Source organism: Plecotus auritus (genome assembly GCF_963455305.1).
Source record: "Plecotus auritus genome assembly, chromosome: 13".
Lineage (NCBI taxonomy): Eukaryota > Metazoa > Chordata > Mammalia > Chiroptera > Vespertilionidae > Plecotus > Plecotus auritus.
The window spans coordinates 6,866,423-6,885,820 of record NC_137779.1 but is presented as its reverse complement, the minus strand read 5'-3'; the positions used below and the strand labels follow the sequence as shown (position 1 = coordinate 6,885,820).

General features: G+C 59.1%; 1 protein-coding gene across 2 annotated transcripts in view; it reads left to right on the top strand.

Annotated features, from left to right (window-relative positions):
• SRRM4 (serine/arginine repetitive matrix 4) overlaps positions 1-12,464 on the top strand; it is a 121,847-nt gene extending 109,383 nt beyond the window's left edge. The window contains exons 10-13 of one of the 2 annotated variants that reach the window (XM_080649955.1): positions 3,634-3,816; positions 5,934-6,044; positions 7,654-7,794; positions 10,210-12,464. In XM_080649955.1, coding sequence (XP_080506081.1) covers positions 3,634-3,816; positions 5,934-6,044; positions 7,654-7,794; positions 10,210-10,471 — 697 coding nt within the window. In that variant the 3' untranslated portion in view covers positions 10,472-12,464. The remainder of the gene's footprint in view (positions 1-3,633; positions 3,817-5,933; positions 6,045-7,653; positions 7,795-10,209) is intronic. The other variant, XM_080649956.1, reaches the window with a different exon arrangement.
• Positions 12,465-19,398: the final 6,934 nt, after the last annotated feature.

The window sequence follows — 19,398 nt, the reverse complement described above, 5'->3', positions numbered from 1 at the left end:
ACAAAAACCTGCAATTGATAGCAGCTTTATTCTTAATTGCCAAAACCTGATGTAACCAAGATGTCCTGTAGTAGATAAATGGAGAAATAATCTGCGGTCCTTCCAGACAATGGAATGTTATTCAGAGCCAAAAAGAAATGAGCTTTTAAGTCATGAAACGACATGGAGGAAACGTAAATGCATACTACTAAGTGAAAGAGGCCAGTATGAAAGGCTGCCTACCGCCTGATTCCAACTGTATCACATCTGGAAAAGGCCAAACCAGGGACAGGAAAGGACCAGCGGTCGCCGGGGGCTGGGCAGGGAGGGGGGGAGAAGGCCGAGCACAGCGGCTCCTTAGGGCAGGGAAACGATGGTGTATGAGACTATAGTGGTGGATACACTTGTCAAAGCCCATGGAATGGACACCACCAAGAGTGGGCCCTCATGTGAGCTGGGCTTGGGGTCAGGCTTATCTATATAATAAAAGGGTAATATGCAAATAGACCAAAGAGCAGAACAACCGAACAACCAATCAAAGCATAATATGCTAATGATATGCTTAGGCTACTCAACCGCTCTCTATGACGTGCACAGACCACCGGGGGGCAGAGAGTCGACCAGTTGATCAGTCGCTATGACGTACACTGACCACCAGGTGGCAGATGCTCTGACCGTAGGTTAGCTTGCTGCTGGGGTCCAGCCAATCGGGACTGAGCAAGATGGGTCAGACACACCCTGGAGCCCTCCCAAGGTCCCTCCCCAGCCCGATTGTGCACCGGTGGGGTCCCTCAGCCAGGCCTGCGCCCTCTCGCAATCCAGGACCCCTCGGGGGATGTTGGAGAGCTGGTTTCAGCCTCCATCCCACAGGCCACTGCCCTTGAGAAGGTGCCAGATGCAGGGCTCATGGCTGGTGAGCACTGCTGTGGCAGCATGAGCCTCTCCCGATCGGGACTGATTGGGCGCAAGCCCAAGGCAGGCAAGTGGGGCCGGGTTGAGTGGGAGCAGCAGGCAGGAGCTACAGATGGCGTTGGAATGCAGGTTTCAGCCCGATCCCTGCCGGCCACCCAGAGGGACCCCACTGGTGCATGAATTCATGCACCGGGCCTCTAGTTATTTATAACAAATGTACCCTTCCGTGAGGAGTGGTGACAGTGGGGTAGGCTGAACTTGTGGAAAGTTGTAGATATAAAACTTTACATGCCTCTTGCCCATTTCACACACCTGCTGGGTACAGTTTTCTGTGGAAAACATTTCCGTGCAGCCACATAGGAGACCGTTGTAATGCTCTCATCACCGAGGACAGCGCCAGGGCAGCAGCTGCTGCAGTTTGCTGCCCACTCCCTCCCCACACTCATGCAGGGTCTCATCCCTCAGCTCCAGGCACCTCCCACAGGCCGGACCCTGGTTGTGCTGGAGATACAAAAGCGGGGGCCCTTCTCCCCGGGAGCGAGTGTTAATGGGGGAGATACAGAGATGAGGAGGGTGGGAAGGACGGGCTTGCACTCTGCCATACAACAGTGGGGTCTTCCTTCTGGGGATGGGGTCTGCTCTGGTTCATAGTGGCCAGGTTTCAGAAGACAGGACTCGGGTGGGGTCCCTCAGCCTGGCCTGTGCCCTCTCACAGGAGCTCTAGGCTGTAACGTGCTATGCTGATCGATAGGGTGTCAGCATCAATATGGGGACCTCCTGTGAGTATGGGGACCTCCCGGGAGCGGGGCCCACCAGGATGCCTAAGGAGGGGGAACAGGCCCAGGTCGGAAAGACAGCACAGCCACGGCAGCAGAGCCGTCTGCAAGGACAGAGCACCCTTTGTGCCCAGCACATAGCCACTTCTGTCCTGGACACCGCGTGGCATCCACACAGAGACCTGGCCTCTGGTTTGCCGCCTCAGGACATCCCTGACCCCAGTTCACGCCCAAGCTTGGCTGGGAGCCAGGGCTGGGCCAGAGCAAATGTCACTGTCTCCAGAACAGGAGTGACATTTCCAGATGAGCGGGGACACATGTCTACTGACACAGGCTGTTATGCAAGGAACACCGAGAGTAGCGATAGAAACACCAGCAGCAGGAGTAACAGCAGCAGCTGGTATTTACGGAGCCCCTAACATATGCCAGGTCCTATGCCATGTGCTTCCCTGAATCATCTTCCTGCACGCAGAACCCTTTACGGGATCGGTCCCATTATAACCCCTTTTAGCGGATGGGAAAACTGAGGCTCCGAGTAGTTCGGAAACGCGGTAATGAGGGTCAACACCGGATCCAAACACAGGTCTGTCCCTGGAACTGGAGCGACGCCTAGAAGCGTCGGGCAGTTACCTGCTTAACTTGCTCGATGTGGACAGTGATGCGAAATAATTCAGCCCCAGCCTTGCACTTTGAAATGTAAATGATCTTTAAATCCACAGCTATTTGTGTTATGTCAGCTCTGAGCAGATGGCTGAGTGCAAGAGGCATCAGCTCTAAATCCGGGGAACCCTCATCCGTGAAGGGGCGGTGGCTGGCGAGGTGCAGGGGCATGGGCTCAGAGCTGGACAGATCCGGTTGGGGAGTCCAGGAGGCCTGGAGTCCTCTGTGAACTGGGGTAACAGTGGTGCCGCTTCTCTAGGCTGTTGGTGGGACCGAGGGAGATGAGGCCTGTGAAGGGCCAGGGCACTGGGCGTCTCCAGGTGCTTGTTCTGCAGCTGTGTGTTGACAGCCTAGCGCCCAGGTTTCAGGGGCTGGGACAGTGTCCCCAAGGCGATCAGTGTCTGCAGGAGGAAGAAACAGCTATGAGGCCAAGAGGTCTTGTTGGGCAGAGGGAGGCATGGGGGCGGGGGACACACTGGAGGGCACCCAGCCAGATTCAGGGGGTGTCAAGGAAGGGTTCCCTGAAAAGGTGAGGTCAGACTAAAGCCTGGACCCTGAGTAGGAGTTTTCAGCTGAAGAGGGGAGAACGGGGGTGCCAGGCGGTGGGAATGCTCCAAGGCCGGACACAGGGAGGGGACAGGGACATTCTAGGAGGAACCAACAGTCCGCTAGGCCCCGAGTCCAGAGGGAAGAGCTGAGCCTGAAGGCTGAACCACGAAACCTGCTAATGTTGTTGGAACTTGACCCTTGACCCTTGGTCCAAGCCAAGTGAGCAGGTCCTGACAGCCCCGAGTGGCCCTGGGCAGGTGAGAGCACAGGGCGGTCGCTGTCCTTGGTGGTTCTGAACAAGCCGCTACCCTCTGGGTCTCAGTTCTCCCAGGTGCAGAATGGCGACACCGTGGTTTCCCAAACGCAATCCAGCTTCTTGATTTTCACCGTCTCTTCATGTAAGGACACTTAGGGTGCCACCTTAAATAGAACATTAGTACCACTTGTCCTAAATAGAAGGCACCCATAAAGGTACACGATGAAACCGTGTATCTATTTCTAGTTAGTCACAGTGGCCTGCCTCCTCTCTGGGAGACTGCAGACTGGAGAGGTGGTGAAACCCAGCAGCACCCAACACCCTTCCCACGAATGGAATCAAAGGACCTGGAGAGACTGGAAAGGGAGTACATCTCCCAGCACGTGATAGGAGGGAAGGGGGTGCGGGGCGCCCACAGCTGAGGCACAGGTGGGAGGTGAGTGTCAGCTCACGCCCGCAGGCCAGCGGCAGGCGGTACTGACGATGGTCTCCCTCCCACAGGGGACTGCGGTCGCCCGTGAAGTCCAGTGCAGTCCCGCCCACAGCCCAGAGCTCCCCCAGGAGAGGGTGCTCCCGCAGCTCCTCCCACGCCAGCACCCGGTCTTCCAGCCACTCCTCCCGATCCCCCAGCCCCAGGGCCTCCCCCAGGTATACCCGGAGCCGATCCGCCTCCTCTGGGAAAAGGTGAGTGCCCTCTGACCTTGGCTCTGCAGCATTTCCTCCCGAGGGAGCTGATGAGGTACCAGAGACCAGAGATGTCCTTGGACCCATGGGCAGAGGAGTCAGGCAGACGTGAGTTTGAATGCCATTTACCCAGTTCTGGCTGCTCGCCTTGGGCCTCCGTTCCTCTCTCTGGGCCTCAGTTTCCTCATCTGCAAAATGAAAATAACAATACTTACCCTGAAGGGTTGTTCCAAGAACTACAAGGCACTTAGAGCAACTTGGAACATAATATTAGTTATTATTGTTGCTATTGGCATGATGAGGAGCTGATGTGTGTCAATTAGCTTCTGCAAAAATAAAATAAAATAACCCCCCACCCAGCTGGCATGGCTCAGTGGTTGAGTGTTGTTGACCTATGAATGAGGACAGTGGTCGGCAAACTCATTAGTCAACAGAGCCAAATATCAACAGTACAACAATTGAAATTTCTTTTGAGAGCCAAATTTTTTAAACTTAAACTTCTTCTAACGCCACTTCTTCAAAATAGACTCGCCCAGGCCGTGGTATTTTGTGGAAGAGCCACACTCAAGGGGCCAAAGAGCCGCATGTGGCTCGTGAGCCACAGTTTGCTGACCACGGAACTAGGAGGTCATAGTTCGATTCCCAGTCAAGGCACATGCCCGGGTTGCGGGCTCAATCCCCAGTGGGGGACATGGAGAAGGCAGTCAATGAATGATTCTCTCTCTCTCTCTCTCCTTCTCCCTTCCTCTCTGAAATCAATAAAAAAATATATTTTTAAAAATTAAAAAAATTGCCCTGACCAGTTTGGCTCAGAGGACAGAGTGTCTGCCTGCGGACTGAAGGGTCCCAGGTTCGATTCCGGTCAAGGGCAGGTACCTTGCTTGCGGGCACATCCCCAGTAGGAGGTGTGCAGGAGGCAGCTGATCGATGTTTCTCTCTCATCAATGTTTCTAACTCTCTATCCCTCTCCCTTCCTCTCTGTAAAAAATCAATAAAATATATTTTTAAAATTACCCCCAAACTTAGCACCCTTAAACAAGCATTTATTTAATTTCTGACTGTGGATCAGCAGTCTGGGCTGGGCTCAGCTGAGTGGTTTTCCAGTCTCTCTTGGGCTCATGTACGTGTCTTCCGTGAGAGGGGGCTGGCTGCTTTGCTCCAGGTGGCCTCTCACCTTCCAGCTCCCTTGCCTGGGCTTCTCCACGCGGCGATGGCCAGGTTCAGAGAGAGAGCGTGGAGGAAGTGTGCGAGGCCTCTGAGGTCCTGGCTTGGAATGAGCGTGATATCCCTTCTGCCATTCTGTTAGCCACAGCAAGTCACAACGACCAATCAGACGCAAGGGGTGCTCCTCTGAGTGGGAGGAGCTGCAAGGTCACATTTCAAGGGGTGTGGCTACAGGAAGACGAGTCCATTGTTTGCATTCCACCACTGAGCACAATAGCGATTGGTAATTGCTTCTTTTTCTCATGTCCAATAAGGATGCAGCAGAATGCACAGACAGGAAACCTCAGGGTCTGCAAGAGTGCACCCCTGGGCTTCCTGCAGTGCAGCTCCCCTCTGCAAACAGGAACTCCCCACAGATGTCCTTGAGCAGATTCTATCCCCTGCCTGTGCCTCTGTTTCCTCATACACAACAGGACTGGTCACAGGACCCAACCCTAGGATGTGCTGGGATTAAAGGAGACAACGCACCCAAAGCTAATCTTAGTTCCATGTGGCACAGAGTAAAATACATACTATGATCATATAGACCCATCATAGCTAACATTTCCCGCGTGCTGGCTCAGCGCTAGTCTGCTAAGTGATTTACCCTAATTTACTCATTTAGTTTCAGTTCTGTGGGGTAAGTACTATTATTAACCCCATTTTAGAGACGAGAAAAGAGACCCAGAGGCATCACCTACCTAAGGTCACGTGGCTAATAAGTGGCCAGGATAGGAAGAACTCAGTCAGAGGAAGATGCCTGTGTTATTATTAACCACGTGACAGGGAGGGCATTTCATGCCAGGAAGGACCTGCTGCCTCGGGCGGCTCCGGAAACAAAAGGCCTGGGCCCAGCTGGCCATCCAGGCAGCCCTGGCGGCCAGCAGGCGTCTCAGGGGGCTCCTCTCCTCCAGGTCCTCCTCGCGCTCTCCCAGCTACTCCTCCAGGTCTGGCAAGAGGAGCCCGCCCAGCAGAAGCTCTGGATCCCGCCGCAGCCCCAGCTACTCCCGCTACAGCCCCAGCAGGTACGGCCCCGCCCCCAGGCACTGGCCCCGCCCCTCTGGGTAGGCCCCGCCTCCCAGGCTCACAGTGGAATGTCCCCAAGCCCCGCCCCTACTCCCCTTAGGTCAGACCAGCCTGGGGTGGCAACTGAGACCCAAATATATCCTTGTGCCCTAATGTACCCCACCCCAAAGCTCCCAGGGCCACACCCCAGAATTTACATCTCCACCATTCACACCCCCCATAGTACCTCTCATCCCCATATTGAGCCCCCAATTCTTACTCATCCGGGCCTGTGCAACCTTCACATCCTCACCCCTGCAGCACCTGCACCCCTGTCCCACCCCCAAAGGCTGACACCCTGCCCACAGTGCTCACCCACGCCCACGGTGCCCACCCACGCCCATGGTGCCCACCCTACCCACGGTACCCACCCTACCCACGGTGCCCACCCACGCCCATGGTGCCCAACCACGCCCATGGTGCCCACCCTACCCACGGTGCATGCCCACGGTGCCCACCCTGCCCACGGTGCCCACAGTGCCCACCCTACCCACGGTGCCCACCCACGCCCACGGTGCTCACCCTACCCACGGTGCCCACCCACGCCCACGGTGCTCACCCTACCCACGGTGCCCACCCTACCCACGGTGCCCACCCATGCCCACGGTGCCCACCCACACCCATGGTGCCCACCCTACCCACAGTGCACGCCCACGGTGCCCACCCTGACCACGGTGCCCACAGTGCCCACCCTACCCACGGTGCCCACCACGCCCACGGTGCTCACCCTACCCACGGTGCTCACCCTACCCATGGTGCCCACCCTACCCACGGTGCCCACCCATGCCCACAGTGCTCACCCTACCCACAGTGCCCACCCACGCCCACAGTGCCCACCCTGCCCACGGTGCCCACCCTACCCACGGTGCCCATCCTGCCCACGGTGCCCACAGTGCCCACCCACGCCCACAGTGCCCACCCTGCCCACGGTGCCCACCCTACCCACGGTGCCCACCCACACCCACAGTGCCCACCCTACCCATGGTGCCCACCCTACCCATGGTGCCCACCCTTCCCACGGTGCCCACAGTGCCCACCCTACCCATGGTGCCCACCCACGCCCACGGTGCCCACCCTGCCCACGGTGCCCACCCTACCCACGGTGCCCACCCTGCCCATGGTGCCCACCCTACCCACGGTGCCCACCCTGCCCACCCTGCCCACGGTGCCCACCCTGCCCACGGTACCCACCCACGCCCACGGTGCCCACCCTGCCCACAGTGCCCACCCTGCCCACGGTGCCCACCCACGCCCACGGTGCGCACCCACTGCCCACGGTGCTCACCCTACCCACAGTGCCCACCCTACCCACAGTGCCCACCCTACCCACAGTGCCCACCCTACCCACGGTGCCCACCCACGCCCACGGTGCCCACCCACGCTCACAGTGCCCACCCACGCAGACTCTGCAGCCCGGTCATCTTCCCTCCCGCCCTCTGGACCCTGAGCAGACCCTGCCCCAGTGGGGGGAGGGCATGGGCACAGGAAGTTAGTGCCCCTCTCTCAGCCCCTCGCACAGGAAGCCAGGCCAGCCCCAGCTTCCCAGTAATCCCCTCCGCACCCCTTCAGGGACCGGGACCCCAAGTACAATGAGAAGAACTCGCAGCAGCGGGAGCGCGAGCGACCGCGTAGGAGACGGAGGTCCTACTCGCCCATGCGGAAGCGCAGGAGAGACTCCCCGAGCCACCTGGAGGCGCGGAGGATAACCAGGTGAGAGGCAGGTGGAGGGTAACCAGGTGAGAGGCAGGCGGAGGGTAACCAGGTGAGAGGCAGGCGGAGGGTAACCAGGTGAGAGGCAGGCGGAGGGTAACCAGGTGAGAGGCAGGCACGGAGGGTAACCAGGTGAGAGGCAGGCGGAGGGTAACCAGGTGAGAGGCAGGCGGAGGGTAACCAGGTGAGAGGCAGGTGGAGGGTAACCAGGTGAGAGGCAGGTGGAGGGTAACCAGGTGAGAGGCAGGCGGAGGGTAACCAGGTGAGAGGCAGGCACGGAGGATAACCAGGTGAGAGGCAGGCGGAGGGTAACCAGGTGAGAGGCAGGCGGAGGGTAACCAGGTGAGAGGCAGGTGGAGGGTAACCAGGTGAGAGGCAGGTGGAGGATAACCAGGTGAGAGGCAGGCGGAGGGTAACCAGGTGAGAGGCAGGTGGAGGGTAACCAGGTGAGAGGCAGGCGGAGGGTAACCAGGTGAGAGGCAGGTGGAGGGTAACCAGGTGAGAGGCAGGTGGAGGGTAACCAGGTGAGAGGCAGGTGGAGGGTAACCAGGTGAGAGGCAGGCGGAGGGTAACCAGGTGAGAGGCAGGTGGAGGGTAACCAGGTGAGAGGCAGGCGGAGGATAACCAGGTGAGAGGCAGGTCGAGGGTAACCAGGTGAGAGGCAGGTGGAGGGTAACCAGGTGAGAGGCAGGCGGAGGATAACCAGGTGAGGGGCAGGCACGGAGGGTAACCAGGTGAGAGGCAGGCGCAGAGGGTAACCAGGTGAGAGGCAGGCGGAGGGTAACCAGGTGAGAGGCAGGCGCAGAGGGTAACCAGGTGAGAGGCAGGCGCGGGGTCCAGGTGCGACCTTCACCCTTACTCCCACTCTCTCCTCACCGGTGGGAGCTCAGGGACCACGTCGCCCCAAACTCCCAACCATGGAAATAGTTTGCCTTCAGAATCTCAGGGCCAAGTCAGCACCCCGTCCACCCTACTGGCTGGGAAGAGTGGGGCCAGCATGAGGATTGGGTGTGGCCTGGGCGGTGGCCGGAGTTGGGACCAGGAGGCGGGGCTTGGGAAGAGAGTGAGGTCGGGCCAAAGCAATGGGCCTGGGCCTTTGCCTGGGGGTGGATCTGGGCAGACCCACCCGCTCAGAATCCAGGCCGAGATAGGCCCATCTGCATCTACACCCTAACCACGTGTGCAGAGGGCAGGTGGGGTGAAGCTCACAGGTGCTTGGAGGGAGGTGAGGAGGAGAGTCCTGGGTTTGGAGTGGAATCCTGGCCATGCCACGTCCCAGGGCAGTGGTCGGCAAACTGTGGCTCTGTTGACTAATGAGTTTGCCGACCACTGGGATAGGGGTTTAATCACAAGGAAAAACAACAGCCTGTAATTATTGGAATCAAGAGTGTAGGTCAGTGGTCAGCAAACTCCTTAGTCAACAGAGCGGCAAACCGCGGCTCGCGAGCTGCATGTGGCTTGTGAGCCGCAGTTTGCCGACCACTGTCCCAGGGGAACTGGAAAGTTCTCACCCAGGAAGTTTGGGAGGAAATCAGTCCCGGGAGTATCATGAGCTGGAATGAAAGGAGACAGAGATGGGGACGTGCCTTGTGAATTAAATGCAGAACACTAGGCCCCGCTGGGGGCCATCCTTATGGATGGGCTGGTCAGGTGCCAGGTTTCTGTAACAGGTAAGGTCTCAGAGCAGAGAAGCCCGAGGTCTGAGTGGACGCCAGCTGGGAAAATGCCTGAGTGCTGCCCTCCAACTGGCTTCGGGCTTTTCCTGCTGACCCTTCAAGGCTCAGCCCAGAGACCCACAGGGCAGGGGCGCCCCCTCATGCCCGGAGAAGGAAAAAGAACTTGTGCCAGAGGAGGGGACTCCTGGACCCACTGCCATGTCCGTGGGGCCGGCTTAGAGGAAGGCTGACGTCATGAGAGTGGCATTTCCAAAGACTCGGGTTTCCTTGGTCAACCCCAAATAGTCCATCCGATGAACTCATCAGTGTTTCCCAAACCTCAGCCCCCACCTTTGCCTTGTCTATTTAAGTGGCCTAGTGTTGACTTAATTTTCTCTAAATAGACTTGCCTTTCTTAGAGGGCCATACATTTCTCTAAAAAGGAAACTGAGACACACACTAAATGGAAAATTGTCCTTCCCTGCCATAAATAGAAGGTTCCAGTCAAAGTAAAAATAACCAAACTCGGATTGAAGTTTAATGTAGACTCCGTGGCCAGCTGGAGGCTCTGAGCCCCGGGCCTGCTGTGTTAAAAAGTGCAATTTCCACTTTTTAGGACTTGTCAGCACTAGATCTGTCTCCCTGGCGCTCGGAACCGCCAGGGGAGAAGAGCCGGCTCTCTCCCCTGGCACAGGCACAGGCACAGGCGGGGCGCAGGCGGAGGAGTCTGGCCCTCATGCTCTCCCTCTGGTTTCCGCAGCGCACGGAAACGCCCCATCCCCTACTACCGGCCCAGCCCCTCCTCGTCCAGCGGCCTCAGCAGCACCTCCTCCTGGTACAGCGGCAGCAGCAGCCGCTCCGCCAGCCGCAGCTACTCCCGCAGCCGCAGCCGGACCCGCACAAGCAGCAGCTCCAGCTCCCGCAGCCCCAGCCTGGGCTCCCGCAGCCGGAGCCGCAGCCGCAGCCGGAGCCGGAGCCGCAGCTCCAGCTCCGCAGACAGCGACTCCAGCACAAGGCGCTAAGCGAGGCCTCTGGGAGCCAGCTGCCTGCGGGCAGGCCTTGCCTCGGCCAGCCCCCCTCCCTGCCCACCCTGCCTTCTTGGTGATAGACTTTGAGGGCTCCTGGACCCTGTCCTTCCTGAGCTCCTGGGAGGAAGAAGAGAGGGGTCGGCCTCTATGTCCAGCTGCTAGGAGCCTTCACCAGAGCCACCCTGGGTTCAACTCAGGCCTGGACCTACGGAGAGACCACACTCCCCTCAAGGCTTTGTAAGCAGCAGCAGGCCATGACTCCAGGGGTTGGGCCTGGCCAGGGGAATGCAGAGGTGGCTCCACTGACTCCTGCTGCCAGGGTGCAGGGCGATTTAGCACCCCTCCCTCATGCAGGCTCCTGGCTGCAGGATTATGGATCCCTCGTGAGGGTGGGTGTGGGGTGGGGTGCAAGAGAAGAGACCAAGGGCCCTTCAGCTCCAGGAGAGGGTCAGGCCTTTCACCCCCAAACAGGCCAGAGCGAAGGCTAGAGGCTGTCGAGTCCTAGAAGGGATGTGTATGAGCAGGGACGTGGGCATGTCCGTTGGGAGGAGGGTCCTCTGCCCAGGGATGCAGACACAGAGGGCGAGGGCGGCAGCTCCAATGCCCCCGCAGGTCAGGAGAAGGAGCCGGCAGGTTCTAGCACAGAGAGGCCACCACTGGCTCACCCACAATGCCTCTGGGCTGTTCGCAAGGACCTGCAACCTCCCGGAGAAAGGACACAGCCCCCCTTCCTAAACCTGCCTTAGCCCCACCAGCTGGCACCAACCTAATTCCACAGGACCATCTGCCGAACATTCCCCAGTGCCATGGCCAGCTGCCAGCCCCCAGCGCCAGCCCGTCTGGCCTTGCCCTCCGGTTGGCGTCTGCCTGCCCCCTTCCCACCACCCAGACTGCCACACCCTGGATCCTGCCCAGTGCAGCTGAGTACCCACCTCAGCCCACGCCTCCCCCTTTGCCTCTCAGGAATTTTGCTAGGATGGGGCAAAACAGCTCCAGTTTGGGGGAAAGACCCAAATCCAGAAAGTCTGGGGGTCTTGGGTGCTTCATGCCCTGAGCTACCAGTGGCTTCTGAAGTTCCTTGTCAGTGGAGAAAGCCCCACCCTATTTCTGCCCTCTGCCCCACCCCCACCCCGTCCCCTGCCCAAGGCTGGGCAGTGGGGTAAGCTGATCTCTAACACACAAACACCAGCAGCTGCTGTGTGCACAGAAGGCAGAGAATGGGGGTGAGAGAGGATCCCTAAATAAACTCCGGGGCAGCCCCCTCACCAGCTGACTGGCTCTCCGGAACCTCGTGGGTGGGTTTCACGTTGCGGTGGCCACAGCAGCAGGACAGGACGTGGAGGGAGTGAGGGGACACTCTCAGCTTTGGGGAAGCAGGGATGAAGCACCCTTTATCCCTCACACCACAGGGAACACATTGGGGAAAAGCATGTTTTTTTTCTGAAGCAGCAACCCTCTCCTCCTCAGTCTTTCCCATCACATCAGCCTGAGGGGCCACCTGCCTGCAGCCACCCACAGCCCTCCACCCGGAGCGGACGGGGCTGTCCAGGCAGCGTGAGGACCTGGCCCTCCCATGACGCCTCTGGCCCAGGCCCGGCCCCCGCCCGCCAAGACCTACCGATGCCAATGCTGTCACCACGGAGGCCAGAGGGCAGGTGCCCGGGACAGGGCAGGTGCCCGGGACAGGGCATGTACAGCAACTGTAAATAACCCTCTTCCCCACCCGGAGCCCCGCTGGACGCCACCCCCTTCACGGAGACTGAGGCTCCCGGAGCCACGGCACCTCCTTAGGAAGAAGCGAGAGGCCTGGCGGCCCCCAAGCCTGTTATTTATTTTATGTATTTATGTTATTTATTTATTTATGTGATGAGATCTCGCTGCGCCACCATTAGCAGTATTCACTATTTATTTATTTATATGGAGAGGCTGTGTGTGTGTGGGGCAGGGGGGAGGAAGGGTTTTTTCTAAAGTATTTCTGTGGATCTCACTTCTTTCCCCTCGTGTCTCTCTGGACGGGATTTGAGAGGCGGATGCGGGTGGGGATGTTGGCTTTCGCCCTGAAGGTGAGACCCCTGAGCTCCAAGCCCCAAGGTTCATCCCTCAGCCCCGCCTGTGGGGTTCAGGCTGGGCCCCGCCCTGCCCACCCGGTCAGCAGCTAAGAAGCTTATGAGCGGAGGCGAGAGTTGACGTGAGGCACAGCTCCCGTGGGGGCTGGAGTCTAAGGTTAGCTGGAAGGGCGGGCCGCAGTCGGGCCCCTGAAAGTCCTTCAGGCGCTGAGGGGGCAGGTGGTGCCAGGTGTGGGGGCCTGCCCAGCCATCAGTGCTGACGCGGCTGCCTGTGTTTGAGGCCTGAGGTTGGAGGTCACGGGGTCACCAGGAGTGATAACGGGGAGGCACTTGGAGCTGACGAGGCGCTCAGGTCCTGAAAGAGGCCGCCGGGAACGTGCACCCCTCGCCTCACCCTGCCACAGGGCACCTGCTGGCGGGCAGGATCACTGGGCATTCCCCAACACCCGGCTGGCTTCCTGCGACCCGCTTCCGACAGGCGTGGCTCATTCCTCCCGTCCTGAGACCACTCTGTCCTTTCTGCCAGGGGTCCCGCTGCCAGGGACGAGGTGCCAGTCATCCCGGGAGACACACCCCCCCGCCCCGCCCAAGTGAAGGCCTTCTTCTGTGACCTCATGCTCTTCTGTCAGGAGAGAGAACAAAGCTGTTTCTGAAACTGGGGAGGGAGTAAAATGAGCAGCTAGAGGCTCCCCCCGCTCCCCGCAAGAAGGTCACCTCAGAACCCGTCCAGGGACCCAGGACCCAGAGGCTCTCCCAGCCTCCTCGGCCCAGCCAGTGGGGTCTATGGCTGGGACGGCTGGCCCTTCCCACAGTCACCCAGCCGGGCCCTGGACGGTCACTGGCCTGGCCCAGCGCTGGGTTTGGTGAGACTTTTGCCGCAGCCCTGGCCGTTTCCCTGGCAATGTGACTCACCTGCCTTCGCCCAGACGTCCCAAGCGAGGGAGCCCCTGGCCTGGGAAGGCTGGCAAGAAGGCTGCTTCGGTGCCCCTGGGGACTCCGTCCCTCGCTCTCACTGGGTGTGCTGCTCATCTCCTTTACACCCCCCGCCATCGCTGCTCCCCCTGCTTCCAGGGAACGAGGCAGATCCCGAAACCTCAGGCAGAGCGCACTTGAACAACCAGGACGGAAAAGGGAGGGAGACCTGGCTTGAGGCCAAACACCTGAAGCCCTTGGCCCCCGGCTGCGGGACTCACTGAATGAGTGCGCCTGGGAGAGCCGCTCCCTTTCTGGGGCCAGATCCCACGTTGAGAAGTGGGGTTCACCCGAGGCCTGGGCAGTTCTCAAAGGCAGAGCGAGCTCCCTGAGACTTGGAGAAAAAAGGACACATGGACATGGTGAGGTCGTTCATCGGAGAGTAGAGCCTGAGGCAGTTTGTGGGTTCCCTCTGGCTGAGAGGAGACGCCCCCGGATCAGAGCCCCCCCGGGCATCCGGTCCATCTGGGTCTCACTGCATCCTGTGTTTCTCCCCTTTCTTTGAAGGAAAGTTAGTCTTTCAGAGGCAACAGGAAATCAAGATGTTGGAAGGACACAGGGCCTCAGAGAGCCCCCATCCCTTCGTTCCTTCAGACCCATCTTTCCCAGGTTTGCTTGAAGAGGCCAGAATTCAGGGTGCGGCCATGGGCTCGAAAGCATCTTCTCCTCCTCAAGTGCCACTTCTGTCGCTGCTCCTGCCACAGTCTCCCCCCAGAGAGCCAAAGTAGCCTCCTGGCACGTATCTTGCTTTTCTCTTCAGCTGAATATAAAATTTTGTCTCATAAAATTTTTTTTAAAACCTACAGGTTTCCTTAACACTCGCCCCTCCTGCAGTGGCCACCTGAGTCCCACCGGGGCAGGCTTCGTGTTTCTAGCAACGCTTCTTAACACCGCTCCCTCCCTCTGCGCCGAGCCAGGCGCTGCCTCCTCCTCTTCCTCTGCGGCTGCTGTCTTTCCTTTGTTGTTTGTTTTTATGTTTTGAGGTGATTTTTTTTTTAGTGGTGCTGGTTTTGCATTGTAAACACCATGATGGGGACCTCTTATCAGAACTTGGCTTTTTAATAATTTATTTCCAATTTACGGAGTGGTGTTGGGAGAGGAGAGGGCCTGCCCGCCCCAGAGTGGCTCCCACCTCCCAGCTCCGTGCGGCCGCCTGCGTGGGAGCGTCAGCACCCAGGTAATGAGAGCGGAAGCTCCGAGCAGATTGGAACTGGCAGCAGCGCAGGCTTCAGTCATACAAATTAAGCTCAAATGGAACTGAAACACTGGTTAACTCCGGGAAAACCTCATTTAGATGGAAATTAATTGAGGAATAAAATGCCTGCACACGAACCAACTTCTATTAAAAAGTCACAGCTCCTTGGGAGAAAAAAGTGAGGAAGAAGATTGTAATCCCTCTTCCCCGGCCAACAAAAGCTGTGCCTCACCTTTTAACGTGAGCCTGTGTCTGCCTGCATTGAACGGAGTGCGTCTCGGGTCTCGGGTCTCAGCCCTACTGACTGCAAAATGGGGTTTGGCCTGTGTTCTTGGCGGCGTGGAGCTGTCTGAACCCACGGCCCGCAATCTCAGGAGTGCTTTCTGGCCCGGACTATGCTTGAGGACTTCTGTGCTGTATCGCTTCCCTCCCAATTCTCAGCTGTTTCCTCAAGCCGTCATGAGCCCAGGACCTAGCAGAATCGACCACATCAGCCCAACAGTCTTGGTGAACCCCAAGGCCATTTCTCCACGTCAGGGGCTGGAACGCCCATCGGGAAAACCCCAAACCAGGGGCCCACCACCAGCCCAGCTCAGTCTGAGCAGCCAGCCTCTGCCCAGGACAGCCACAGCGGAGGGAGCAGCTCTGGCGTCCTCCCGCGTCCTGGGACCCAACGCCCAGCCGCCACGCCTGCTTGCTTCCCGATTCACAGCTGAGCAGAGCCGTCTCCGGGGTCCGATTCTCAGCCTGTACGAAACACGGGTCTGTCCTAATAAAGGTCCCACAGTACGGTGTTCGCACACACGGCGTGCTCTGTGCCTACTGGGGTGAGGCGGAGGGAGGGCAGCGGGAGGGGGAGGGGGGAGGAGGGAGGGGGAGGGGGGAGAAAGGGAGGCACACCTGTCGCCGTACTCATTTCTTCAACCCGCAGAACAAGCCTGGAGGCCTGGGCTTCGTGTGCCCTCCCTGCGGCCCTGCCTTAGGGGGCCGGTCCTGGGCCTTGGCAGGCGCTGGGTCAGCCTTCCCCACGACGCTGAGAGGGGTGTGAGGTCCTCCTTCCGACAGGGGAACCAGGCCCTGAGAACACTTCCCTGCTGCGGCCAGGAGGCGGCGACGGGACCAGGCCCAGGGACCCTACCCCTGCCCGCCTCTGCTCCCCCACCCCCTGCCCGCCTCTGCTCCCGGCATGGGCTGGGGCCAGCTGGGGCCACGAGGAGCCAGTCCCCTCTGTAGGTGGTTTCTCCACGCCCCACGGGGCAAGAGGAAGTTCCATGCAGGGGACACACGCAGGACCCAAGGACCAGACCTAGAGCGCGACCCTGCCGCCACCAGTCGGTGGCATGGAGCAGGGGTGACCCCGGGCGACTGGTTGCCCATCTGTAAATGGGGACAGCAGTCCCCTCCCTGAGCCTCTGTGGGAACTGAGTGCAATGGGGGCTCTAAAAAAAAAAAGGCCGGCCAGTGTGGCTCAGGGGGTCACAGGTCAAAGGCATGTACCTAGGTTGCAGGTTTGATCCCCGGCCTGGTCAGGCGCTTGCAGAAGCCAACTAATGAATCTCAATCTCTCTCTCTCCCCCTCTCTCTCTCTCTCTCTCTCCCTTCCCCCCTCTCCCTTCCTCTCTCTCTCTCCTCCCCCCTCTCGTTCTCTCCCCCCCTTCCTCCCTCCCTTACATTTTCTCCAAAAATCAGTGGAAGTGTCCTTGGGTGAGGACGAACAAACGAATGCAATAGGGCTCACTCAGGGCCTGTGTGAGCATCGTCACTGTCCCCGGAGCCGAGACGAGGGTCTGCAGGGAGGGCTCGTGCACGTGGCCTCGCAGACCAGGAGCAGGGCCCGCAGGCCGGAGCCTCCCGTGTCCTCAGTGCCCAAAGCTGCTGCCCTGGAGACGGGGCTGGAACACACGGCGGGAGGCAGGGAGGGAGGGGTCGGGGCCAGCCCAGGGGGACCTGGGGCCGATCCCAGGCCAGAAACCTCTCCCTTTCTCAAGGAAACCTGAGTTTTTAGATAAAAATTTCCGCACTTTTAAAATGTAACTCATTCCTCCTCCCCGAACACTATGTGGGTCAAAAATGTGATACACACAAACACAGAGATAACACATGTCATCTCAGGCCAGACCAGAGGCGGGGCCCGGCCCCTCACCCCTCCGCAGGGCTGGGGAGGATTTTCACCCGAGTCCTGCACAGTCTTGTCTACACCTGTGAGGGGTTACCACTGGGGAGAAAGCAAACAGACAGGTTCCCACCGTCCCCCCCCCCCCCCCGGGGCATCCTGCCCCCTGGAAATCTCTCCTGGGAGTGACTGGGATGGGACACACCCCTGGGTACATCCAGTGCTAACCTCCACTGTCACTCCCCCCCTCGCCCCCGCCCCCCCCCACACGGATTTACTTCTTCCCACATAGGGGTACGGCAACAGCCCTATCCTCTTCCGAAGTTCTGTCAGTAAAGAATAGTAACAATAATAACCTTTGATGGAGCAATTAGCCCTTTTCCCACCTTAACTTATTTTCATAACGACCCCATTTAGTCCCATTTGACGGAGCAGAACGTTGAGGCTCACGGAAGACTCCAGAGCTAGTGGGTATGTGAGCCCAGGTCCGGGGGCTGCAGGCTCCCTGCTCGGCCCTCCCGCTCTGACGGGGGAGAGCTGGCCTCCGTGAGGGCCCCCTGACGCCTTTCCCAGGAAACGTGGCTGCCAGGAGGCTGCCCTGTGCTGCCAGCTCCCTCCCGAGTCCGCAGGAGGATGCCAACTTCCTATTTCCTGCCTGGCTCCCACTTACAGGAACCTCCAGTGGCTGTCCTGAACAGGCGCCCCCCTCCCAGCTCCACGCCCTGGCTGCCAGGGAGAGGGACCAGCTTTCGGAGGGGCACCTCTCCCCAAGACGGGCAGCTGCCCAGGGATGGAACGCCCAGGGGCACACACAGCCTTCAGGGGGCGAAGGCATCTGGCCAGCAGGGGGAAGAGGCTAAGCGAGGCAAGACTCGGCCCACTTGCTTTGAGACCTAAGCAAATCGAGCCCCGTCTGGGACCCGGTTCCGCCACCTGTTACAAGAGGCCGCTGAGGCCAGCGGTCCTCACCTGACAGCCATCAGAGCCACCTGTGACTTCCCAGAGCCGCCCGGAGGAACACCTGCTGTGGTGGGAGCCAGACTGGGTGTTTTGAGAGGCTTCCGGGTCCTGTTAATACGAAGCCGGGAGGGATGGAGAACTACTGAATCCGGGGGCACCTGGAATGTCACCTGCCTACAGTCTGGGGTCCTGCGCGTGCTACAAGCTGTCGTCATGGTGATTTACAGCTACAACAGCGCCCTAGAAAAACTGATGTCTGGGCTGATGCTGGGGAAGGGACTCAGGAAAGAGGAGGGGATAGGCAGGGGTGGGCAAACTTTTTGACTCGAGGGCCACAATGGGTTCTTAAACTGGACCGGAGGGCCGGAACAAAAGCATGGATGGAGTGTTTGTGTGAACTAATATAAATTCAAAGTAAAGGAGCGGAGGGGAGAGCAAGAGAACCGGATAGAACAGCCGGATCCGGCCCGCGGGCCGTAGTTTGCCCACGGCTGGTGTAGAGGCATCCCTGGCTGAGCACGCACACGGGCACACGTTCTGGACCAGAGGACCGCCTTCCACCAGCCTGTAGGCTCTGCAGCCCCGCCTCCCACGCATTCCTCCCCTGGGCTCACGACTATGGTAATTGGTATGTGTGTTAGTTCACTGCCCGCCTCGCCTCCAAGAGGACCAGCTTATCTGCCTGTTCACCGCCCCCCCACCCCCCGCCCCCCGCAGGCCCAGCAGGCAGCCACACCTGGTCCAGCAGCTTTGGTAATTGGTATGTGTGTTAGCTCACTGCCCACCTCGCCTCCAAGAGGACCAGCCTTATCTGCCTGTTCACCACCCGCCACCCCCCGCCCCCCGCAGGCCCAGCAGGCAGCCACACCTGGCCCAGCAGCCCTCAAATGACGGGCGAGGGTTCACTTGATGGGGCATGCGGTGTGCAGCCCAAGGGCTGTGGCCAAGTGGTGACACGTCGCACTTGGGGAGCCAAAAACGCTCTCTCGCTCTTCCCTCGGCGACTGTGTCCCTCCTGGGCCTGAGAGAAGGCAGCGAGGCAGCCAGACAGTGGACAGACGGCAGACAGACAGATGGCACCTGCTTCCAGTCCAGCACCATGGGCAGCTCTGGGGTTTATGTCCTGAAATTAGAGAATAACGTGCTTTTTAAAACTAATGTTCTTTAATTTTTCTATGACGCTTGGCATTCAATGTCATATTAGTTTCCGGTGTCTGGCCGAGGGGTAGACATTCTACAACTTAGGAAGCGGTCCCCCCAGTAGCTCTGTCACCACCTGGCACCGTACTTGGTTTTCACAGTAACTGCTGACTGCGGTCCCGGTGCGCCACATCCCATGACGGTCTGTAACTGCCCATCTGGACTTCGCAACCCCTTCGCCTTTCTTACCAGTTGCCCAACTCCCCGCCCTTCTGACAGCCTCTAGTCCAGGGGTGGGCAAACTTTTTGACTCGAGGGCCACAATGGGTTCTTAAACTGGACCGGAGGGCCGGAACAAAAGCATGGATGGAGTGTTTGTGTGAACTGATATAAATTCAAAGTAAAGGAGCGGAGGGGAGAGCAAGAGAACCGGATAGAACAGCCAGATCCGGCCCGCGGGCCATAGTTTGCCCAC